Here is a 26,649-nt window from a genome sequence, read left to right on the forward strand (position 1 = left end):
AACTGAAGGACCTTATCCTTAAAAGGCATCTTAGCTCGGTTCAACGCACAAAGGGCTTCTACTACACGCACGCCAATAAGGGGGGCAAATATCTGGCGAGACTGCTAAAGGGCCCCCAGCCCCAACGACAAATTCATAAGATCCAGCTGACCTCCGGAGAAGTTTCCCCATTCCCGCAGAAAATTGCGGAAGAGTTTCGACTATATTACGAACGATTGTATAACCTCTATGGTCCTACTGGAGCCTCTACAGACTCGAGGGTACGCAACGCGACACGAGAATATCTGGCCGGAACGATCACCAAGGTGATCGACCCGGAATCAGCTACACTTTTGGATGCCCCGATATCCATGGAAGAACTAGCTGCGGCCCTTAAGGCTTCCAAAACGGGCAAGGCCCCTGGACCAGACGGTTTCCCCACGGGTTACTACAAGTGTTTTACGGATATACTGTTGCCCTGGCTTTCTAAGGCGGTCAACGCAGTTGGAGAGGGAGGAATCCTGGGGACGGAATCCTTGGCTGCCACCATCACGGTCTTACTGAAACCGGGGAAAGACCCCTTACACTGTGGTAGCTATAGGCCGATCTCCTTATTAAACGTAGATGCCAAGCTGTTCACGAAGGTTAAAGCCACCCGTCTTAAACATTTACTTCCGGACCTTATACACCCTGACCAGACGGGCTTCATTCCGGGTAGGGAGGCCCGAGATAGCACATTGAGACTTTTCTCCATTCAGCACCACGCGAGGAGGTTGGGGACACAGTTGCTCTTGTTATCGACCGATGCCGAAAAGGCATTCGACCGAGTCAACTGGGCATATATGCTGGAGACCCTCCGATTACAAGGCTGCGGGCAGAAACTCCTTGCTTGGATATCCGCGATATACAGCAGGCCACGAGCATCTGTGCGGGTTAATGGGGCCACGACTGGGGACTTCGCGATCAACAACGGAACCCGACAGGGATGCCCGCTTTCGCCCTTACTGTTCGCTCTCTCCCTGGAACCTCTATTACAAGCGATTCGCAGTAACCCAGACATTCAGGGGTATGACTGGAAGGGGGTACAACACAAAGTGGCAGCGTACGCGGATGATCTCCTCTTCTTTGTCCGCAATCCCAGGATCACGTTGCCGTGCCTCCTCCAGGAACTCGATAGATACGGGCAGATATCCGGATTTAAGCTCAATGTCTCGAAGTGCGAGGTCTTGAACATCACGCTCCCCGCAGAGGAATTCCGTTCCTTGGAGACAGAGTTCGCATTTCACTGGTGTCGTGACAAGATGAGGTACCTGGGGGTTTGGGTGTCTGAGAACCCGGATAGCATTTATCAACACAACTTCGCACCCTTATTGAAGACCGTACTCTCGGACCTCACCAGGTGGGCGCACCCGCACATCACATGGCACGGCAGAGTCGCGGTAATCAAGATGAACATTCTTCCGCGGGTTCTGTACCTTATGCAGACCATACCTCTTGCTATACCGCCGGTCTTCTTCTCTACCCTGAAGACGGCGGTGCTCAAGTTCGTCTGGAGAGGCGGCCGATCTCGGATCCGACACGAAATCATCTGCCGACCTAGAATCCAGGGTGGACTGGCATTGCCCGACTTTAGAAAGTACTATCAGGCCACGATCATGCAACGCATCCTAGACTGGCATGTAACGTCCTCCGCCAAGCATTGGGTGGTACTGGATAGAGGTCTTATTGGTCCGACACTGGAAGAACGAATATGGGGCACCCCGGGACGTTCACCGGTCCACCTCCCAGTGGAGGGACTGGTCTTCCAAACCCTGGTGGGATGGAGATCTGTGAGACAGCTGGACCACATATCCCCATCCCCTAGCCCGATGCTCCCGCTCACGTATAATGAGGCCATAGGTGGGGGACTTCCCCCCATAGCCTGGCCCTTACAGGACATAGGGACATACATACCGATACATAGAGTTCTGGAGGGTGGGGGGCTGAGGACATTGCCCTCGCTGTTGGGCGACCGATCACGAACTCCTCTCATCTGCTTCCGTTACTTCCAACTACAGCACTTTTATGAAACATTACCACATAAAGAAAAACTACATAGAACCCTCACATGGTTTGAGCGCCTCTGCGACCGGGGTACTGTGGTGGAACACGCCATCTCCGTCTTATATCAGCACCTCCTGACCAATCATGCAGAAGCACCACAGACATTCAAAAGACAATGGGAGGAACAACTTGGAAAATCTCTCACGGTACAACAGTGGGATACAGCATTATTATGGCAACATAAGAGCTCCATGAGTTCTTATTACCAAGAGGTGAATTATAAACTCATTTCCCATTGGTATAGGACGCCGGCTTTATTGCACCGCATATTCCCCTGCATACCCTCTGTATGCTGGAGGTGTCAAGAGACGCGCGGAACAGTTCTGCACATATGGTGGGACTGCAGGGCTATAACCCCATACTGGGAGATGATCAGGGAAACAATCATACTGATCCTGGGGGATATCCCAGACTGGACTGCAGAATTCGCTTTACTACACATCACAACGTCCTCAGTCTCCTCGTACAAGAAGTCGATATTGCGGCACCTGCTCAACGCCGCCAAAGCCAACATTCCAGCCCATTGGAAAACATCTGATGTACCTTCCAAATCCGAATGGATTCGCAGAGTAGAGGAGATACAGGGTGCCGAAGCAGCCTACTCGGCCCTAACTGGCAGGGAAACAAAACATACGGAGGTTTGGTCGCCGTGGTTTATGTATATCTCACGATGCCGTGGTACTGGGGGCATATCGGGGGGCCCGACGGGGGCACGCGTCGTCCCGAGCTAGGCAGAAGAGACAACACCCCGACTATCCCATCCATCCTATCCTTTTTCACCCCCTCCTCTACCCCTCTTGTCGGTGACCGGGGTTCCGGAATCGGTCCGGAGGAGTCTCCTAGACACCTACTGTAGGATAACGACTACACACTTAATTCCTTAAACACGAAGAGGTGACTTGAGACATACACACGAAATTACCAGAAGTTGGCGAACACCCATGGGGGGCTCTGAAACATCTGGCTATTAGATGTGGTAGTCAACTGCCTTATGGCGAGACAACACCCACCGAGACGTAGGTCCCAGATGTGACGCACTCACGATACAATCTCTCCTCATATAACAATAGCACCCACAACACATACCACAATGCACACCTCTGATGATGCTCGAGAGAGTGAAATCCCTTACGCTTCCCCCCCCCCATATCTCAGATGCAACGACACGTGATGACCTATAGGCCTAACCCAATGCTGGGATGATGGGGCTTGTCGATGTGTCAAATACGAAGCTACTGTTAGTCATAGGACCCAACTCCCAGGTTAACTCAAGATCTGGGGTTTTCACCTCAGTACCTGCAGCTATCCTTATTATATCCAGGGTTTTGTTCTGGCATTGACACTGCTAGCTCGCTAATTTTCGGATACCTTACTCTCCAAATAGATAATAAAGTCGAGCGCACTGTAAGGTAGATTCCTACACTGAGTATTGCACACAAGGGCAGGTCCTCCCGGACACCGCCCATTCCTGAATACTGCATAACGCCCCGGAATTCAGTGTATAAAGAGTTTATTACGCGGGGTTACCCACGTTTGTTTTTTCTTTTCTTCTCCTTGCCACTGTATATATAACACTGCATTGATCGCCGCTGATCCTCTGTTAACCACCCATTAATAATGTTTAACCGTTTACATATGTTGTTTGATCAGCAATGTTGGACCTGCGAGTCCTAACCGCTTGATTTTGATGCATTCATGAATCTCTCAATAAACAGATTTACAAAAAAAAAGAATGTATACTGTTGCACAGCTGTAAAAAAACAAATTAAGTTATCTTCTTGATTTTGAAGTCCTGTTAGTGTGTTCTTCACTTGGGCTGAGATCATCAAACATGGTGATCTCAGTCAATCCAATGCTTTCCCATAGAAAGCGTTGGGAGGCTCTTGTGCATGTGTGTCAAAAAACTGCACAGCCAATCAGCATCTCCATGGGGAGCGTTCAGCACCTTCATGCAGACCCAATCTAATACACTGCCCGCTCCCCCCCATTCTAGTACACTACCCACAAATTCAATCCATTGCCCCCTGTGTTTGGCTCTTCCCCTGATCTGCCTCAATGACAATTTCAGTCAATCCTATAGGGAAGCATTGTGATTGGCTCAGACCATCACTTCTGATTATGTCAGCAGACAAAGCCAGCAGCTGCAGACCTGAATACAAGTAAGATTTTACTATAGTTAGGGAGGCAATAGGGGGCTAGATGGTGGTTTTAACACTAAAGGGTCAGAAATACAGGTTTGTGTTCCTGACCCTATAGTGTTCCTTTAATATACTGCCCCTTCCTCCACCAATTGAATACACTGCCCCCCTCCCAAATTGAATACATTGGCCCCTTCGCTCCTCCAAGTTAATATACTGCCCCCTCTCACCACTCTAATACACTGGCCACACTTCTGACCCCCATTTAATACACTGGCCCCCTCCCTCCCTTAAATTAATACACTGGCCCCCCTCCCTTCCTTAAATTAATACACTGGCCCCCCTCCCTTCCTTAAATTAATACACTGGCCCCCCTCCCTTCCTTAAATTAATACACTGGCCCCCTCCCTTCCTTAAATTAATACACTGCCCCCCCTCCCTTCCTTAAATTAATACACTGTCCCCCCCTCCCTTCCTTAAATTAATACACTGTCCCCCCCTCCCTCCCTTCCATTAATACACTGTCCCCCCCTCCCTTCCTTAAATTAATACACTGTCCCCCCCCTCCCTTCCTTAAATTAATACACTGGCCCCCTCCCTCCCTTAAATTAATACACTGGCCCCCTCCCTCCCTTAAATTAATACACTGGCCCCCTCCCTCCCTTAAATTAATACACTGGCCCCCTCCCTCCCTTAAATTAATACACTGGCCCCCTCCCTCCCTTAAATTAATACACTGGCCCCCTCCCTCCCTTAAATTAATACACTGGCCCCCCTCCCTCCCTTAAATTAATACACTGGCCCCCCTCCCTCCCTTAAATTAATACACTGGCCCCCCCTCCCTTAAATTAATACACTGGCCCCCCCTCCCTTAAATTAATACACTGGCCCCCCCTCCCTTAAATTAATACACTGGCCCCCCCTCCCTTAAATTAATACACTGCCCCCCTCCCTTAAATTAATACACTGGCCCCCCTCCCTTAAATTAATACACTGGCCCCCTCCCTCCCTTAAATTAATACACTGGCCCCCTCCCTCCCTTAAATTAATACACTGGCCCCCTCCCTCCCTTAAATTAATACACTGGCCCCCTCCCTCCCTTAAATTAATACACTGGCCCCCTCCCTCCCTTAAATTAATACACTGGCCCCCTCCCTCCCTTAAATTAATACACTGGCCCCCCTCTCTTAAATACACTGGCCCCCCTCCCTTAAATTAATACACTGGCCTCCCACCCTTAAATTAATACACTGGCCTCCCTCCCTTAAATTAATACACTGGCCTCCCTCCCTTAAATTAATACACTGGCCTCCCTCCCTTAAATTAATACACTGGCCCCCTCCCTTAAATTAAGACACTGCCCACTCCCTCAAATTAAGACACTGCCCACTCCCTCAAATTAAGACACTTTTCTCCCCCCCCACTCCCCAATTTAACACACTATACAGGAAAATCTCCCAATCCCCTCTTCTCCTACCTTCAGTTCCAGCTCTGCTCAAGCAGGCCAGACGCTGCTCTGGCACAGCGAGCGGGAGGGAAGGAGGAGTGGCTGGCCTGCTCTGCAGACAGACAGTCGCTCTGCCCTCTTGCGGCCGTGGGAGGGAAGACAAGAATCAGACAAGAAATATCTTTCCTGCCTTACGGCTGGTCGCAGCCACAGCACAAAGCGGCCACATGCAGCCCGCGGGTCTCAAGTTTGACATGCTTGCTCTAGAACGTTAACCACAGATTTCAAAAGTACTAAACGCATTCTACAACTAAATAAGGGTTGATTATTCAAGCAGGATTCCTATAGTAGGGCGTTCCTGAACACATTAAATTACATGAGGAAGAAGGGGTAGGTAAAATTCTGTAGTATCCCACGTGAGAGAATATCATTTTGGTTACAGGATGACTCCAAGCATCATAGCCACTTATGTTATTTACAAAGGCTATAGGACACAAATCATACTGTCCTGCTTCACTATAGCTGCAGGGATCTACAAAATTGCTATAACTATATGCCATCATAAATTATAGCTATGTTCTCACCTTACAAGACTTGAGTGACCTTTAGAGATCCTTTTGGTTGTAGCACACACGTGGACAAATGTAGTTCCATCCATAGAAAAATATGCACAGCTATGGATACCACACAGCCATGATGCACTAGGGGTTATTGGAATATTCATTAGTAGGACCAGAACCAGGAAGCAAAGTCATTTTTGGGTATATGCAGAGTCATGGTATTTGTATGAAAGTGACATTTGATGTGCACCAATTCCCTATTGCACTTAAAAAGACACTATAGGCACCCAGATCACTTCATATCATTGAAGTGGTCTGGGTGCAGTGTCCCTGTTACCTCAACCTTGCAGCTAAAAACATTGCAGTTTTAGAGAAAAACTGCAATGTTTACATTGCAGGGTTAAGACTGCCTCTAGTGGCAGTCTACCAGACAGCTACTAGAGGCGCTTCCTGCTGTTTTACGGTGCTTTGCACGAGTATGCCCAGCATCTTGCAAAAAAAAAAAAAAAAAATACGAAAACATTAATTTCATGTTTTTTAATACATTAGGTCCCCGTTGCAATGATGTCAGAGGAGGCAGAGACGAAGCCAATACACTATAGTATTCTTTTAAGAAGTTTAAGAAATCGGTAATTTCTGATAGCAATTTATCAGGTTACGTATTGTAGCATCTTCTGTTCGTGGAAGAGAAAGGAAGGAGTTACGGTACAAACAGTAGGAATGCAATTTCTTTTAGTAAAACCACTATATTCTGCAATTACTATGACACCTTCAATTAACCCAAACGTTTTCTCTCCCTCCAGCAGATGGTGCCAGTGATCCACTATTTTGATACTGCAATTGAGAAGGTTATCCATGTGGAACTGTGTTTCAGCAAACAAGAAATTAAGGTTAAACTAGCTAGGTTGTGACTATATGGAGTAAGAGAACTATTTCAAATCTGCTATTTTTGCAGTCCGTTTACCCCCCCCATTCTACAATCATCTCCAAAAATACTGCCAAAGCATCAGTGACCACCTTCTTCCACAGCTATCAATATCTTACAAGACTAGTTTTCTCCATTGACAATATGGTAATACCACAATTGTTGACTGAAGACACATCAATAAAACCCAAGAAGGTCCGGTTAATGAATAGTTAAACGAGTTTTCATCCACTGCTAGGAATGTGGTTAGCACAATGTACAGATTGTACATCTTTTGTTTTCATGCATTAATCCTAGCACTCCCACACTAACGCATCTCCTCCAGTTCTACTTTACAAGTGAATTGTAATTACTTTCACTACCAATATTAAGAAGCTCAAGATCATAACATGTTTGAGAAATAGTAACCCCAGAACGTTTAGGCTACGGTAAGCGTGGACGAAATCAATGCATTGGGACACCACCATATCTTGCAACACCTTTTCTGACCATTGTACTACACATTTGTTAACAGGTAATAAGACTCAATTGCATCAAAATGTGTGGTTTCAGGGGTGATCTTATAACCTAAAGGTATTGCATAAAGTCATGAAACTAAGTGATTAGACAGATGATGAATGATAAACCTTGTTGATGTGAATAAATCATGTATAATTTCTTAGCTATTAGTATCACTAAGCAAAATCTTTTCTTGTATATTGTTTAAAACACATAACTTAAATATGACAAGTCCCAACCAATACTGAATATGATCACAAACGAAACATAACCCAAGACAAATATGTGGAAAACAAATAAAATAAATTATAGATTATAACACCATGGAGGATTAAAAAGAAGAGAACAGTAAAAATACTGCAGACCAAGCCAGTCGCATGGTGATGGAGCTCCTCTGATTTTTGTTGGAATCAAGTACAACTAACCCACTTATTCCAAAATGTACGCTGTTACTTTATCTCTCTTAATCTGAACAACACCCTGACACTCAGTATTTTTTTTTTTTTTTTGTAGCATTGAGTCGGGTGTTTTACACAAAGGACTTGTTTGCGGCCTGCTGGAGGACACAAGGTGGTGCAGGTGGCCAGCTCTCTACTTTGCAGTGCTCCTGCTACTTCCTGGGTTTGGTTCCCCCCTCCTTTGGGCTGGTGGGGTTATCCCAGTCCACATTGACTACTCTAGCAAGTTGTGGCTATTCACAGGTTATTCTCTCAAACCCGTATCATACTGAGCTGGCAAATCCAAGATGGGGAGCGCTCCTGTTAATGCATAGTAGAAGCAACAAATACACCTTGGGCTCCATTCCAGATCCAAGCAAGACTTCCTCAAGCAATTTGATAGTATTTGCATCTGGCAAAGACTGTCGGCAAGATCATCTTTCTATGCTTTTTCACCATATATACCACCTCTATCCTCATCTACACACCCCAAATTACCTCATAACGGAAGCACAGTGAAGCAATATAAGGCTGAAGATGGCCTGCACCAAGCACCGGATCGCGGCACCTGTAGAATCCTGACCGGGAGGCATGGTGGGTTTACCTGAAAGCAATCGTGGAGGCTGGTTGGCATACTTGAAGTTCCTGGGTTTTAGGCCGATTGACGGAGGGACAAGGGTCTCTGGCCTGCTCTTATTTGCCTTGTACCAACTTCTCCTCTGACAAGGAGTCTGATAGTTCACTAGGACAATCTATTAGCTAACCACTTTAGTGTGATCCAGTTCTCTCTCTCCTGTATTTTTGTGTGTTTCTTATCCATTTGAAATGTATAAGTTTTCTATCACGCCTGTGAGTTTCTTCACACAAATAACGATTAGTCAGTGTTAAGTTATCCCATCCAAAAAAGTTAAGTTTAGTATAGCCCGAATGATCAGAGCTTAATTTCTGTTCGTTGATTAATCTATTTGCCATTTGCTCAAAATATATTAACGTTGCCTGTGTACCCTGCTGATACTCTCTTAAAGTTAGAGAAGAGATACAGCAATATAGCAGTCTTCCAATGCATCTCAAGAAATCCATTTAAAAAAAAAAAAAGGAGGATTTGTCGCAGGATTGAATTAGCATAAATAAAAGGATCTCACAATTGTCAATTTATGACATGAAATAGCCCTACAATGCCACCAGCAGCTGCAGGAGCTTTATTTCAGAGCTTTGGAAGAGCTTACAGAAGGGCATGGGAATAGACCGAGCGAAAGGTTATTGCATGAAAAATTTTACAGGGATTCTCCAGTGCCAGGAAAACATTAGTTTTCCTGGCACTGCAGTACCCTCTAGTGTCCCTCTACCTCCCACCCTCCATCCCAAGTTGCTGAAGGGGTTAAAACACCTTCATTGACTTACCGGAGTCCAGCGCCGATGTCCCTTGGCGCTGGGTCAGGCTCAGCCTATGCTTCTCCCCCGTCGACGTCAGCCAACGGGGGAGACCTAATGCGCATGCGCCACAATGGCCGTGCACGTGCATTAGACCTCCCCATAGGGAAGCACTATACAATGCTTTCCTATGGGGATTTCGGCAACGCTGTAGGTGCTCACATAGCGTGTTCGTGTTCTCCTCTAGTAGACAGCCATTAGAGGAGGACTTAACCCTGCAATGTAAATATTGCAGTTTATGAAAACTGCAATAATTACACTTGCAGGGTTAAGGGTAGTAGGAGTTGGCACCCAGACCACTCCAATGGGCAGAAGTGGTCTGGGTGCCTGGAGTGTCCCTTTAACACAAACGAGCCATTTAATTTCTGCATCAAATTGCTTCTGAATGCTATATTTGGCCATAAGATTGCAAGATTACCATACTATTCAAACTAGTACATTGCTTGGAACATTTTGCTAACAAGAGTTAAAAAATAAATAAACAAAAAATAAATAAATCTGTTGTTACAAAAAGAAAATAACTGCCATTAGGGAAAAAAATATATAAAGAAACGAAGACCAAACATTAAATGGCTGTAGAACAGATTCTTATAGTTCTACATCATCCATTCAAGTAGAGTGAAAAAAGCCTTTGGGTTGAAGTTCTACTTACTCACACAGCAGCACATATTTCTCAAGGCATTCAAGCAGAAGTTCGCTTCCTCCTTGATGGAAGTGTAGAGCTGGGAGGACAACATCATCCCTCAAGCAGAAAACAAAATAAGACCAGCCCATGCCTTCTTTGTTCTGTTTAATTGACTTGAGGTCGGCCAAGCTGAATAGGAATGACCATTTGCTCTGGACAGTCAAAGGACTGTGAACCCCTAAAAATAGCCAGAAACCAACATGTTATAGGCAATCGATAAATGCAAGCATGCCATGTGATCATGAGAATGGCTTCATAGACCATTTGCAATTATAACATTTATATAACAATAGGGCTTCGGGAATCAGGAATGAAGAAACCTGAAAGCAATCATTTCTGATTCAGATACATTTTGGTTCAAAAGTCCAGTTCACAAATAAACAAAATCAGAACTGACAGAAGTGAAATATCAGCATCTATTTAATTGGATCTAGTTCTGAGCCTGCCCTTAAGGAGATCAGACTTGTTTTTCCTTTGCCTGAAAAAAAAGTTACATAAAAAAGTGCAATCCAAAGTTCTCAGATTTGCTTGACAATGAAAAACAAAAACACATGAAGATCAAAAACAGGCTTGTGAATTCCTGCTAAAATACTAATTTGACCATCAAATGTAGATTCAAGAATAAATATATATTTTATGCTTGTATCTACATTTGTATGGTTAAAGTAGTATTACTTTATTTTGATGATACAAATGTAACCATCAAAGTAAAGATATATATATATATATATATATATACACATCTACATTTAATAATACTAATACAAATGTAACCATCAAAATAAAGATATATATATATATATATATATATATATATATATAAAAGCCAGCACTCTAGGTCTTGTAAAAAACTTCTTAGGTTTATTCCAACAGTCAGTCAACGTTTCAGTTCTATCAGAACTTTCTTCAGGACATAAATAAATATATATTTAAACCAGAGGGCTGCACTCACCTGAACATGCATAAATGCGGTGCTGCTGGCGGCCAAATTATACAATACACAAGATCCAGAGCACTCACCTATCCACTAAACAGCAACTTCTATGTTGACAGATTTTATTAGTTGTTTTTTTTTTTGTTTTTGTTTTTTTAAACAAACAAAACCAAAAAACACACCTAAACTAGGCAAAAATAATGGGGGTTTAGTAACATCATATGATCATACATTGCATAAGCCTGCCACAACGTCAATGTAGCCTATCTTTGGCAGGTCCTACTCTAAAACTAATAAAATCTGTCAACATTGAAGTTGCTGTTTAGTGGATATGTGAATGCGTTGGATCGTGGTGTGTGTGTATATACATATATATATATTTATTATGCTTGCATCTACATTTGATGGTAACATTTGTATTTTAGCAGGAATATATATATATATATATATATATATATATATATATATATATATCATTCAAATTTAGATTACATACATTTTGCTAAATTAGCTTTTAGAATAAAATGGCATAATGATGTTGCAATTTACATTAAACATTGTAACAAAACAAAAAATAAACAAAACACTGCACATTTGATAATGAATTTAGCAGGTAACTAGTAGCTATAAACAAGTAAATATAGTGTACACATTAAGTGTAATATGTATTTATCCTAACAGGCATTTTGTTCACCCGTTATGTAGCTCTGCCCAATTACAATAGTGATAAAAAATGCCCTGGTCCTTTATTTAACTTTGATTCCCTTGCTCATTAATATTGTCTGCATTTTAATCAGAACATTTCTTCCATGGACTGGATTCTAACAGTGAACATAATGGACAGTTGCATAACTGGGTAACTTCCCAAGTTATTATTTTCAGTCTTTTTGCCATGGATAATAATCAAGTAAATTATAGTAAGAATTACTATTTTATGCTTTCCATTTAATCATGGCAGCATTTAAGACGTACATCATAATATACACCAACTAAAAGGACAATCTATTCTTTACAGAGGAGCTAAAATAATTTGAAAGCTTTCCTCACAGAGAAACATAGAAACATAGAATGTGACGGCAGATAAGAACCATTCGGCCCATCTAGTCTGCCCAGTTTTCTAAATACTTTCATTAGTCCCTGGCATTATCTTATAGTAAGGATAGCCTTATGCCTATCCCACGCATGCTTAAACTCCTTTACTGTGTTAACCTCTACCACTTCAGCTGGAAGGCTATTCCATGCATCCACTACCCTCTCAGTAAAGTAATACTTCCTGATATTATTTTTAAACCTTTGTCCTTCTAATTTTAGACTATGTCCTCTGGTTGTGGTAGTTTTTCTTCTTTTAAATATAGTCTCCTCCTTTACTGTGTTGATTCCCTTTATGTATTTAAATGTTTCTATCATATCCCCCCTGTCTCGTCTTTCCACCAAGCTATACATGTTAAGATCCTTTAACCTTTCCTGGTAAGTTTTATCCTGCAATCCATGAACCAGCTTAGTAACCCTTCTCTGAACTCTCTCTAAGGTATCAATATCCTTCTGAAGATACGGTCTCCAGTACTGCGTACAATACTCCAAGTGAGGTATCACCAGTGTTCTGTACAATGGCATGAGCACTTCCCTCTTTCTACTGCTAATACCTCTCCCTATACAACCAAGCATTCTGCTAGCATTTCCTGCTGCTCTATTACATTGTCTGCCTACCTTTAAGTCCTCAGAAATAATCACCCCTAAATCCCTTTCCTCAGATGTTGAGGTTAGGACTCTATCAAATATTCTGTACTCTGCCCTTGGGTTTTTACGTCCAAGATGCATTATCTTGCACTTATCCACATTAAATGTCAGTTGCCACAACTCTGACCATTTTTCTAGTTTACCTAAATCATTTGCCATTTGGCTTATCCCTCCTGGAACATCAACCCTGTTACATATCTTAGTATCATCCGCAAAAAGACACACCTTACCATCAAGACCTTCTGCAATATCACTAATAAAAATATTAAAGAGAATGGGTCCAAGTACAGATCCCTGAGGTACCCCACTGGTGACAAGCCCAAGCTTCGAATATACTCCATTGACTACAACCCTCTGTTGCCTGTCACTCAGCCACTGCCTTACCCATTCAACAATATTGGAATCCAAACTCAAAGATTGCAGTTTATTGATAAGCCTTCTATGCAGAGGCTGTATGCAGAGGCTGTAGCCCTACAGTTTGTAAGTACCCAGATATACGTGCAAAGAAAATAAATAAAGTATTCAACGGGCATGTCTATCTCTTATGTTCTGACTCAGACAGGGTACAAATCCAAAAGGTAAATTACATTTTGTCATATAGAACTAAATTTATTCTGTAAAAACCCATCAATCAACTCAGAAAGTCTTCAATGAACTTACGAAGTTTCTTGTGAATATTAACGTGTGGACAGATGATTATTATTCTATGTCTCAACCAAGAAGTTAAGAACCACTGATATAGATAAAACATTGAGTAAATACACATAAGTACAATAATTAAAAGAGCAATCAAAACACCATAACTACTACAGCAGTGGCAGTTCTGATGCTAGAGGACTACTGCCCCTTACCACAGTTATGTGTCAAACTTTAAGTAGTTTACCACAAACCAAGCCTGGCCTCTGCCCACCATGTTGCTTGTGTACTTCCACACAAGCAATGATAATCTCTAATAAATTTAGACTGACACTGTCAACCAATCAATGCTATCCAAATTTAGGTTACATTTACATAGTAAATGTAAAAGTAGAACCTCTGCATTAGCAATCTGGCAAGTGGGGGCCAAGCCACAGATGCCTGGGAGACCTTCCCTTTGTTTCACGCTGTCAGTGCCTACAGCCTCCTACCACCATAGCATGCAGTAGTGGTTTTGGAACTCAGTGTGCCCCTTTAAAAAAAAAAGGGATACTCTCCATTAAAATTGCTGGAGTTGATGCAAGTTCCCAGGCATGCAGCAGCAGTGAGTTCTGCCTGGAACAGAAAGTGTCCCCACCAATCGGGTATCTCATTCTGGTCTATAACTTATTAATCAGATCAGATAAATGGAGCTGCTGAATAAGTTGATATCGGACATAGTATGGCTGCCAATAGCCTATTAACATGCAGAATAAAGAACCGTTCAGCACTCAGGGATAACAAAAACAGCAAAAGCAGCAATGTTTCTACCCTACCGGGTCATTATGAAGCTTGATAAAGACCCGGTAGGGTTGAAACGTTGCTGCACTTGCCCCAATAAAGCTGCTATTTGTGTTATCCCGGAGTGCCTGAACCATTAATTATTCTGCATATCTTGGAAGGGAGGCCTGGTCAGCCCTGGCTTCAGAGCACCTGGGTTACTTGGTGAGTTCGGTATCCAGTATGTTTCTACTATTAATAGCCTATTAACAGCTCTGTTGACAACTTAGTAACACTGTTGAGCTGAAAAGGGAAGATTAAGATCTGAAAGTTGTGTACTCACACAATGTGGGCATGCTTTACAAACTTCTCTTTGCAGAGAGGGAAGAGAAAAAAAAAAGAAGGATTATAGCTGAAGCAAATGTAAAAAATTATCTATGCAGATAGGGAACCGTTTACAAAGAAAAAGGGACAGGGGATTTCATTACATAATAACCAATATGGTGTTAGGAGAATCTTATTAGTTTGCCAATATCTTAGAATATTAGTCAAGCTGCTGAGTAAAAACACAAACACCCCATAAACGGGTGGGGGCTTAGGAGTGTATGTAAAAGATTTCTGAAGAACGGAGGATAGTCAATGACAATAACAGGTCTGTTGTGATAGTGGTAGTGTTTCTCATGGGGAAACTTGCATATAGAATATATATCTGCAAACAGAATATATAGAATATAGATTTGAAAATCCTTGTGGTGAATAAAGGCTAAAATTATAAATGATAAAAGGGCCTACTAACCAAATCACTGAATGTACTTTTGATATTCATTAATAAGAACTCAGTATGGTTTGCTTTATCATTGAAAGGGGAAGGTGGGTAGGTTGGTAATACAGATAACTGAAAAAATAGACATTTTTAATATTACTCTAGTGTCAACGGGTTTGTAAACAGTTTACAGAAGCAGAACTTGTAAACACCTTAATTTTACTGCTGCTGTGATTGACAAAATGCAACACTATACATTCTATACATAAATATCACCAGGATACATTTCACTTAGCTGACAGTAAAGCAGCTACATCGGCAGCCAATTACTTTTTTCTTCTAGTGCAAGAATTGGCAACCCTGGACACTCCTGATTGTGTGTACAGCATCATGGAAGTAAGAGCATTGATGGGAGATGTGGTCCACAACATCTGGAGTGCAGAAGGTGTTCTACACATGTTCTAGTGCATAAACACCCAGGTGAAATGCAATCACATTAGGGATGAAACAAATTTTGTGTTTGGAAACACCTCCAGGCCATGTTAGTTACGCAATTTGATTTGTGTTACGAATAGTATTTCCTATGTTACGCAGCCAGGGCAGGGACAATCTATTCACACTATCTGTGAGACACTGTGCACAGAGCAGCAGCATATCACACAACAAAATAAAAATGCTTCAACATATTGCAATGTGTGGCCTAGAGCATCAGCTTTAACAGTCTCTAATTTAACCTGACCTTGCATGAACAATTAGTTTCTGCTGGTTGCCAGTTTATATAGATTAATTTCTTGCCTTTAACAAGAAAAGTTTGCCCACATTAAGCAGTATAGTGAACAGCACATAAAAAAAACATTTGTAGCGTTTGGTGTGAAGGGTGATCGACCCATGAGTGGTTTGTACTCTGCACAAAGTTGAAGTTGAAAGATGTCAGTAACTTGAATCAGCCAGGGTCTCTGAGCAATGTACAATAAACAGTGTGATGTATTTACTTAAAGATGACCATAGTTTGTTGGGGGGAGAAAAAAAAGCCCTTTTACCCTTATTTTATTTCAAGTTAAGGATTTTTTTTGTTGGTGTGTGGTTCCTGAGACAAATGCTGCAATCTCTCCTATTAGGAATTGAACCAACCAAAAATATTAATTGAACATGAAAAAGTCCTTCACAAAAATCTAGAATAACGCTATTTCAAAGACTCTCCTTTGTTAATATAAAAACAAAATAAGGCCCAGATCTTTTAAAAAAAAAAAAAATTCTTTTTTTTTTTTTTTTTAAAACAACATAAAATAGATTAAACCTAGGCCAGTCATGTTACTGAGGTTTATTTTTAATACATGTTTCACAGAGTAGAATAAATAGAGGTTTTGGTTTATTCCACTATGTCCAGGGTTGATGTTCAGTACATACCCCCATTTGAAAAGAGTTTCTTCTTGAACGATACTGCATTGACCATGTCCCATTCAGCTTCATAACTGCTTTGGTGGGAAATACCACGGACAACTCTGTCTTCTGGTGCAGGAGTCAATTCTACAACGGAACTTGAATCCTACGAAAATTATTGTAAACAATTCCATAATTTAAGATTGGAAATGGACAATACAAATTATAGTCAACAAAAGAACTTTAAAAAAAAAAAAATAATAATAATAATTAACCATACATAAAACTATTAGTGTTGATCACAATAATATTCAGTAATTGATTAGAATATTGCAAAGTTTAAGTGGCTCTGTCACCATGGAGTCTTTGCTTAATTTGCAAAGACCCCAACAGTGATATCACCAATCGGGGTCCGGTGGACATTGAGAATTATGACATTTACTTACTTGAAATTGTTCCTCAAGTCCTGTTAAGCTTCTGGCGCATCAGCTGCCGGGATCCAACATCAGCTTTGCACTCTTTCGCATGCGCGAGACTACAGCATTGATGTCTAAGGAGGATACAAGGAGATCTTCCATAGAAACAGCTTTTTTTTTGCCTACAGCAGTCAGGAGACTGGTGACAGCTAGGGGAAATGACAAGCTTGAGGGGGTAGACATTTTGTCAAGCAAAGGAAAAATATTGAAACAAAGTAGTCCCTAGTCTTAGTATGTCTTTTGAATGGGTTGAAATTTAAGTGAAAATCCAACAGTACATATGAGTATTTCATAAAGATTACATTTTTGATATGGTGTTTACATAGCCACTTAAAGGGTTTCTCCAACCACCATGACTACTTCTGCTTTTAGAAGTGGTCATGGTGGTAGCAGCCAGAATGTGCAGCATTTCAATTTAAAATGTTGCACAAGATTACTCACAGCTCCGAGTTCCAAACTTTAAAAACAAGCTTGTCCGTGGCGAAAAACACTATATTGCTCAGCACAATACTTACCTGCATGCTTGGGAACCTGCACCTATTCGGTAGATGCTGTTCTAGTTCACTGCAGGTGAAAAAACTCGACGCCTAGGACTTCAGGTCTACCGAGTGCGACTCCCGCGGCTATCCAGTGTCGACCTCTGGACAACCGATGGCACTGACGAGGCCTAGTCTCCCCCGGATATTCATCAAGCCCAGCTGGGTACAATTATGGGACGCAAATCACAGAGACCGACTACAGCTCAGTCTCGCAGCAAACAGGACATCGGCCAGATGCTGACCTCCACCTCCAGAGCCAGAAGGATTACACCCATGCGGCCTAAACCAGCACGAGACTAGGAGGAAACTGCTACGGTAGCATCCCCAGCCTTACCCAAAACCGAAGCGCCATTAACAAAACAGGACATTCATGATCACTTGGAACACTTCCAAGACATGTTCTCAGTGGAATTGAATATGGTAAAAACGGAGGTGCAGGCCATGGCCGACAGACTCCAGGCAGCCAAAGAAGACATCATAGACGTGAAGCAGAGCATGATCACACAAGGAGAAACCACGCAACACCTACAAGAACTACACTCACAACTTGCTATTAGAATGGATGTCCTGGAGGACAAGGGGAGACAGGGAAATATTAAAATCCATGAGGTAGCAGACTCTTTTCCCACAGATGAGCTACCTCGCTTCCTCAGGAGTCTCCTCTGTCCTACCTGCAAAAATATCTCAAAAGTTTGCATACGACAGCCTGTACCTCATCTCCACAACATCTCACGCACCAACACCAACGAATGTTCCACAGGACGTCACCCTATGCTGCCAGACCTTCGTTGACAAATAGGGGCTCCTACATGCTCTGAAGGGGAAAACTCCACTCCAATTTGAGAACCATTCCCTCACGTTCTTCCAGGACCTAAGCAAAGCCACCTTGCTATGGCGAAAATTCATGCGTCCCACCACCCAGGCCCTGCAGGAGTCAGGAATAACCAATTGTTGGACATATCCTAGGTTCCTTACGGTCACTACAGACGGGAACACTTGCAAAGCGATAGGACCACCAGAGTGCCTAAATATCCTACAGGTCTTGGGCCTTTCTGAGACACAGCCGTCTCAGCCCACCAGCCACGCCTGGGATGTCTCCCGAATCTCACCATTCGTCCCTGGCAGACATGAATGCCTGATCAGTAGCATTATTTACCCAGTTACAAGTTTTATGAGTTTTACGTTTCAGTTTACTACAGATGACTATAGCAAATGTAGCTCCTTAACGGTTACAACACTAACCACATGCTCCTTAAGCTTTACCCATCATACTTCTGACAGGTGCGACTGAATCTCCCACTATAACTCAACACACACAGTTTTGCCTAGAAATACTGACAACCCCTTCCCCCCTTACCCCAGAGGTTAGGAATACATGCGTGCCCATAATCGCACTAATACAACTATGCCAACCTCCTTTGTTTATACGATTTCCTACTTATGGAGAAGCCTGCTATACAGCAGTCAGAACCTCAAGACCTCACTACTTATAAACGCAGTATACAACATGACGTTCCTGACGAAGACTTTGTTTGTTTAACAATCAATCTAAAAATGTGCAGTCTCTCATACATGCCTTGTATTATGATAAACTCAGTTTACTCACAATTCACAAATGCTGTTGGGGAAAAGTGAACCTGTATGTTACCATGCAAAAAAATAAATAAATAATATTTTTTAAAAAAAAAAAAGTTGCACAAACTGAGATATACACATATATAGATAGATAGAGATATACTGTTGTACCGGGGCTAGTTACATGTGTGACTTTGGAAACAGAACTCTGTTCTGGACTGCCAAATGTAATTTTGGTTTAAAATTTACCTCTGTCGTCAGCACGCTGGTGGCAGTTGTGCTCACCTTCTCTCTTACAGGCAGTGCACCTGCAAGGGGAAGCTTGCTCTTCTCTCCTCCTAAGCAGCCAATCCCTTCCCTCTGCATTGATTTTTTTCATGTAGTCTAAAGTTTCTGGATGGAATTCTCTGATTCTTTATCAAACTGTTTAGAATTGATTTCACAAAAGAAATGGGGCTCCCCAGCACCCACAGCCACATTTGTAGTGTGCTAATTTACAGCTCCACATTATCAGAATCACGTTCATCCAACCAGGCTGAAAATCAATGTATGCCAAATATATAATTTCAAGCAAACGAATACTGTAGCAGCAACACTTTTATATCTTCCTTTCACTGTGCAGTAAAGACGAATTCAAGTTTTTCTTTTAGTAGCTCCCCATCCACAAAACTGCTTGAGAAAATGTATATATTTTTCTAAAGCAGTTTAATGAATGATGGGGGAAATAGTTTAACATATAAAATTAGGCGCTTGGCACCATAACAACTTTAGTCCAATTAAGTTAGCTGCCTGGAGCCGTTCTTTAAGGATTAAGGGAGCTGTAGTTCCATCTACTGGCTAGAACGGATATAATCATCTATAAAGCGCCAACATTTTCTGCAGCTCTGTACAATGTGTTCATGAGACTTTACAGTAAATTCAGCAGTATATGTTTTATTTACAGGGATAAGAGGTAGTGAGGGCCAAAGACGGACAAAATTCACCGATATTGTTTGTTTGTTTATTTCTTTTTAAGTTTCTAAAGAAATGGCTGCTGATAGAATGGTTCAAAACCAGAGCAGATGCATTTAGTCGCCATTGCAAAGCACACTGCACTTATGTCAAAGCAAACTTTAAGATTGATCAGATTTATTAAAATAGTACAATATTAGGTTTCAGTTTTAATTCTGCAGAAGAAAGATTAATACAAACCTTTACAGTACAACGAATGTTTGAAGAATCCAAAGTTTCTTCCACTGGATTCCAATCAACAATAATTTCAGCATCCTAAACACAAAACAAAAAAACAAACAAAAGAAAACACTCCGTAAGATTTGAGTGTGTAAGCCAATGTGATTATAAAAACACAGTTTCTTTCAGTTCTTTTGAAATACTAAAACATTACACAAGCCATTAAATGAATGCTGCCAATTAATAGGCAACATAAATTAAACAGATCCCTTTTTATTTGTTAATTCAACAAAAGCCACAGTTTCAGTACCTTTTCTATCACACGTAATGTCCCAGGAATTAAACTGTCTTGTTCTTCAACTTTTCCACAAGACGGATGTATGAATACACCTTCCTGTTTATAATATACCTGTCATAGGAAAAAAACAAAAAAAAACAAAGGTGTTTATTAATGACCTACCAGAGATGATGATGATTGTCTTTTCTTATATTAAAGTACCTTGAAAATAACGCTCTATAGATGTCGAGTCTGCACCCAAGGTATGGGTTAATTCTGCAGGGCGTATTTTTTATAGCTGCATGGTCTCCAAGTCTTTCAGCTTCACTTAAATCTCACTAAAAAGGCTGCAGCTATTCAGCGCAGTCAAAAAAGTCTATACCAAAAGCAGTCAGTGTCTCAGTACATGCATGATCAAAAACTGACTGATTTGTCATTATACAAGTTTAGAGGTTGGCAGTAGATGCAATAAAATGCTTCCTTTTCTGCCAGTTTTAAATTGAGGCCCTGCACCCAGTATGCTAAAGAGGTTATTTTGCTTTGAGTGACCTTTCAAAGGCAAGGTTAGTAACAATATGTAAACAATACAAAAGTGCAATATAACACACGTGCTCCCAAATGGGTTAACGTATATAAAATAAAGTTACCCTTTTATGGATACAATAGATTGTAAGAAGATGCCTTCTTAAATGGACACTATAGTCACCAGAACAACTACAGCTTATTGAATTTGTTCTGGTGAGTAGAATCATTACCTTCAGGCTTTTTGCTGTAAACACTGTCTTTTCAGAGAAAATGCAGTGTTTACATTACAGCCTAGTGATAACTTCACTGGTCACTCCTCAGATGGCTGTTAGAGATCCTTCCTGGGTCATGGCTGCCTAAAATGCATCCAAACATTCAGTGTCTCCTCCCTCTGCATGCAGACACTGAACTTTCCTCACAGAGATTCATTGATTCAATTCATCTCTATGAGGAGATGCTGATTGGCCAGGGCTGTGTTTGAATCATGCGGGCTCTGCCCCTGATTTGCCTCCTTGTCAGTCTCAGCCAATCCTATTGGGAAGCATTGTGATCAGGCCACCACTTCTGATGATGTCAGCAGACCGCTTGTTTTTCTGAGGCGAACAGCATGCAGATCTACAGCTTCAGGCTACAGTAAGATTTTGCTATATTTATGGAGGCATGAGGGGCCCATGGGGGGCTAGATGGTGGTTTTAACACTATAGGGTCAGGAATACATGTTTGTGTTCCTGACCCTATAGTGATCCTTTAATAGAAATATAAGCAATACAATCTAGGAATCTAAAAACACACAAAAACCCTTCAAGGTAAATATTGCAGTTTATGAAAACTGCAATAATTACACTTGCAGGGTTAAGGGTAGTGGGAGTTGGCACCCAGACCACTCCAATGGGCAGAAGTGGTCCGGGTGCCTGGAGTGTCCCTTTAAAGGTTAAGAGAGAAAACTTAGCTCCTTCGAATCCAAAAAAAGATTTCTATTGCCTGCAACCATTCACCATCTTGTGAGTATTATTTAGCCACAAGCGCAAATTTGGTGTTTTAATATACCACATTATTATTGGTTTTTGTGTGTTTTTATATTTCTAGATTGTATTGCTTATAATAACAATATGTGTGTTGACATTGACAACTAGGTATAGCAATGAACAAATATGTCAATAAATGGGGGAGAGGGGAGAAAGGGGAGCTGTGCAGTTTCAGTACGCTCATAAGGTGTAAATTCCCTTCATGTATTTGTATTGCACAATTTAGTTGTAAAGTATATTAACTCATAAGCATAAAAGAACAGCCAGTTAGTCTTCCTGCCGAGAACCCTGTCAGCCTCAGATATCAACAATTTCAGAGAATAGCTTGCTTGAGAAAACTGCAAATGGAGTAGCAATGTTAAAAGGAATTGTGCAACATCAGGAATAACTGATTACATGTAGCATTCCCATAGTTACAGGGTCCGTTAGCTTATTGCCTTCTCTTTAGGGTGTGTCTTAGAGAAGTGAATCAAAAGGAATCTGGGGAGGAGAGTCACAACAGTGACAAAGCAGACAGTTACCTATTCACAGGTAACTTGCAAAAATGCAATCCTCTACAGCTGTCCAAACCTGTCTAACAACACTGCAGACTTTAAAAAGGTTGGAATAAGAGACTCCGTTCAGAGTCCAAGACAAGTTCAAACATTACCAGTAAAGCAATACCATACCTTGTGTGCAAATTCCGGTGAACTACAGGGTATCATTAGTAGTTGTAACCATATATATAGTACCAAAATATTACAATAAAACAGCAAGTAGTTAAATCAGTAGACATAAAAATAATGTTAACAGAAGCAGGAAGTAAAGATCTGTACAGCTTAATCTGACAGCCACAATGGCCATGATTAAATGTAAATTTTTTAATGTTTTTCAAGACTTGACAAAGGCTCATTTGATGGCCGAAACGGTTGGGTACTGTTCCTAAATAAAGTCTGCCTATTTGAGAAAATTACTGGGTGTGCCTGGTCTTCTTTTGAACTTTCCAGTGTTACTTTGGTGTTTGCCTTCCCCTCTTGGAGCATCCGGGAGGAAATACTCCCTTTGTCGGTATGTGTATTTCCCACAAGGTGTACAAATACGGTCAAATGTAGACACTTCGGTTTCATTATCAGACAGAGTTGCACCAAAACCACTTAATTGAGAAGAAAAAAAATTAAGTTGTCTTCTTCTTAGAGTACATATTTGTCTCTCCAGGTTCAACGCTACCTAGAACAGCTTCCAAAGCACTAAATACATTATATATATATATATATATATATATACACACACTGTGGCATAGAATTAATTAAATCGCACGGCGCCAAATTTGTATGACACTACTTAATGAACGTATGACTGCATATTCACTTGTACGATAGATCTGTCTATTTAGCCAATTACGCATGAGTACATCCAAGACGTCACAGAGAGGCAGTAGCAGTAAAAGGTGCGTTTTGTTGTTTTTAACATGTCGGTTTAGCCCAGTAAACATTTCACAAGTGTGCACACTGTTGTGAAGGAAGGAGAAATTGTCGCTTGCAGTGACATTAACAGTTACGCTTGAATTATACAATTCTGTTTTTGAGCCGATACATTTCACTGTTTACTGAATACAGGGGTATATTATTATTATTTTTATTATTATTATTTATAAAGCGCCGACAAGTTCCGCAGTCATATTGTACAGCGCTGCGGAATTTGTTTGCGCTTTATAAATAATAATAAAAACCTGTATACAGTGACAGTAATCACAAGACAGACAAGCAAGCAGCTCACACTATTCAAACTAACTTATAATCTGTATATCCTGTAAATAACACTCTATCCCTGACTTATATTATTATTATTGTTATTATTTATAAAGCGCCGACAAGTTCCGCAGTCATATTGTACAGCGATGCGGAATTTGTTTGCGCTTTATAAATAATAATAAAAACCTGTATACAGTGACAGTAATCACAAGACAGACAAGCAAGCAGCTCAAACTATTCAAACTAACTTATAATCTGTATATCCTGTAAATAACACTCTATCCCTGACTTATATTATTATTGTTGTTATTATTTATAAAGCGCCGACAAGTTCCGCAGTCACATTGTACAGCGCTGCAGAATTTGTTGGTGCTTTATAATTAATAATAATAAAAACCTGTATACAGTGACAGTAACCACAAGACAGACAAGCAAGCAGGTCACACTATTCAAACTAACCTATAATCTGTATACCTTGTAAATAGCACTATATCAATGACTTATATTATTATTATTATTATTAATTATTATTATTGATGATTAAGGTGCAGTTTGGTAACAGGTACAGGGTGTGGGCAGGTATAGCATATTATCACTGACTTATATTATTATTATTGATTAATGTGCAGTTTGGTGACAGGTACAGGGTGTGGGCAGGTATAGCATACTATCACTGATTTATTATAATATTATTATTGTTATTATATTATTATTATTGATGATTAATGTGCAGTTTGGTGACAGGTACAGGGTGTGAGCTGGTATAGCATTCTATCACTGATTTATTATAATATTAGTATTGTTATTATATTATTATTATTATTATTATTATTGATGAGTAATGTGCAGTTTGGTGACAGGTACAGGGTGTGGGCAGGTATATAATAATATCACTGACTTGTATTATTAATGATATTATTATTATTATTAATTATTATTATTATTGATGATGATTAATGTGCAGTTTGCTGGCAGGTACAGGGTGTGGGCAGGTATAGCACACTATCACTGACTTGTAATATTATTATTATTATTATATTATTATTATTGATATTATTATTGATGATATTATTATTATTATTAATGATTAATGTGTAGTTTGCTGGCAGGTACAGGATGTGAGCAGGTATAGCACACTATCACTGACTTGTAATATTATTATTATTATTATTATATTAATATTATTATTATTGATGATATTATTATTATTATTATTAATGATTAATGTGCAGTTTGGTGGCAGGTACAGGGTGTGAGCAGGTATAGCATACTATCACTGATTTATTATTATATTATTATTATTATAGTTATTATTATTATTATTGATTAATGTGCAGTTTGGTGACAGGTAAAGGGTGCGGGCAGGTTTAGCATACTATCACTGATTTATTATAATATTATTATTATATTATTATTATAGTTATTATTATTATTGATTATTAATGTGCAGTTTGCTGGCAGGTACAGGGTGTGAGCAGGTATAGCATACTATCACTGATTTATTATAATATTATTATTATATTATTATTATAGTTATTATAGTTATTATTATTATTATTAATGATTAATGTGCAGTTTGCTGGCAGGTACAGGGTGTGGGCAGGTATAGCATTCTATCACTGATTTATTATAATATTATATTATTATAGTTATTATTATTATTATTAATGATTAATGTGCAGTTTGCTGGCAGGTATAGCATACCATCACTGATTTATTATAATATTATTATTATAGTTATTATTATTATTATTATTGATAATTAATGTGCAGTTTGCTGGCAGGTACAGGGTGTGGGCAGGTATAGCATTCTATCACTGATTTATTATAATATTATATTATTATTATAATAATAATTTATTATTATTATTATTATTATAGTTATGATTATTATTGATGATTAATGTGCAGTTTGCTGGCAGGTACAGGGTGTGGGCAGGTATAGCATACTATCACTGATTTATTATAATATTATATTATTATTATTATTATTATTATTATTATTATAGTTGTTATGATTATTATTGATGATTAATGTGCAGTTTGCTGGCAGGTACAGGGTGTGGGCAGGTATAGCATACTATCACTTATTATAATATTATATTATTATTATAGTTATTAATGTTATTATTATTATTGATGATTAATGTGCAGTTTGCTGGCAGGTACAGGGTGTGGGCAGGTATAGCACTCTATCACTGACAGCTTTAATGATAACCATGTGGAACACATGCATTTAAAGAGCACAGCCCCCATATAAGGGGACACCAGCCCTGTAGGTGCCTGTTTCCACCCTCCCCCTACTTCCTGGTCCCCGGAGTTAGCACCGCTCACCTTTTCCGTTACCTTTCCGGGGCCAGGAGCCGCCATCTTCCCTACAAGTGTTTATGATGACGTCGCGCCCCATCACGTGCCTTCATCAACAAAACACGGCAGCCGCTGAGTGGTGCGCGGGCGGCAGCGCGTCACCGTGCGGGGACCAATCAGCGTACGGGCATGTGACACAGCGAACACCGCGGAGATCTAAACGCTAGAGTCACCATCGTCTGTGGCATTCGTGGTGTATAGGCATCGGCTTTGGGTTTTTTTTTTTCCCATCATGGTCTCCAAGCAAATGGAGTGCTTTATTACAGGTTGCAAACAGTAGAATTTTATCACATTATACTTCCAGAGCCAGGCTATGGCAGACACAAATTATTGGGTTTATTATTTTTCACTTCAGATTGCAGTGAAAGGATTTTTTTTTCCCTTTAGGATTTTAAGTAGATATTATTCTGAATTTACAGGGTTTTTCACTAAAGTGAGAATTCAAATTTTAGGCCAGATCAGCTAAACTGTAAGCATAGGTAACAGAGAAAATGTCCAGTTTGGCAAATATTCCCTTAAATTTGAAATTCACTTTGAATTCTCACTTAATATA

General features: G+C 40.5%; 1 protein-coding gene across 1 annotated transcript in view; it reads right to left on the minus strand.

Moving 5' to 3' along the window:
* The window catches only part of TBC1D15 (TBC1 domain family member 15), a 96,453-nt gene extending 70,308 nt beyond the window's left edge, over positions 1 to 26,145 (minus strand). The window contains exons 1-5 of the mRNA XM_063447005.1: positions 26,064 to 26,145; positions 20,483 to 20,581; positions 20,194 to 20,268; positions 16,440 to 16,578; positions 10,171 to 10,381 (exon numbers count right to left, since the gene is read on the minus strand). Of these exons, the coding sequence (XP_063303075.1) occupies positions 10,171 to 10,381; positions 16,440 to 16,578; positions 20,194 to 20,268; positions 20,483 to 20,581; positions 26,064 to 26,099 (560 nt within the window). The 5' untranslated portion in view covers positions 26,100 to 26,145. The remainder of the gene's footprint in view (positions 1 to 10,170; positions 10,382 to 16,439; positions 16,579 to 20,193; positions 20,269 to 20,482; positions 20,582 to 26,063) is intronic.
* Positions 26,146 to 26,649: the final 504 nt, after the last annotated feature.

Source organism: Pelobates fuscus, chromosome 3 (genome assembly GCF_036172605.1).
Source record: "Pelobates fuscus isolate aPelFus1 chromosome 3, aPelFus1.pri, whole genome shotgun sequence".
In the NCBI taxonomy this organism is placed as follows: Eukaryota; Metazoa; Chordata; class Amphibia; order Anura; family Pelobatidae; genus Pelobates; species Pelobates fuscus.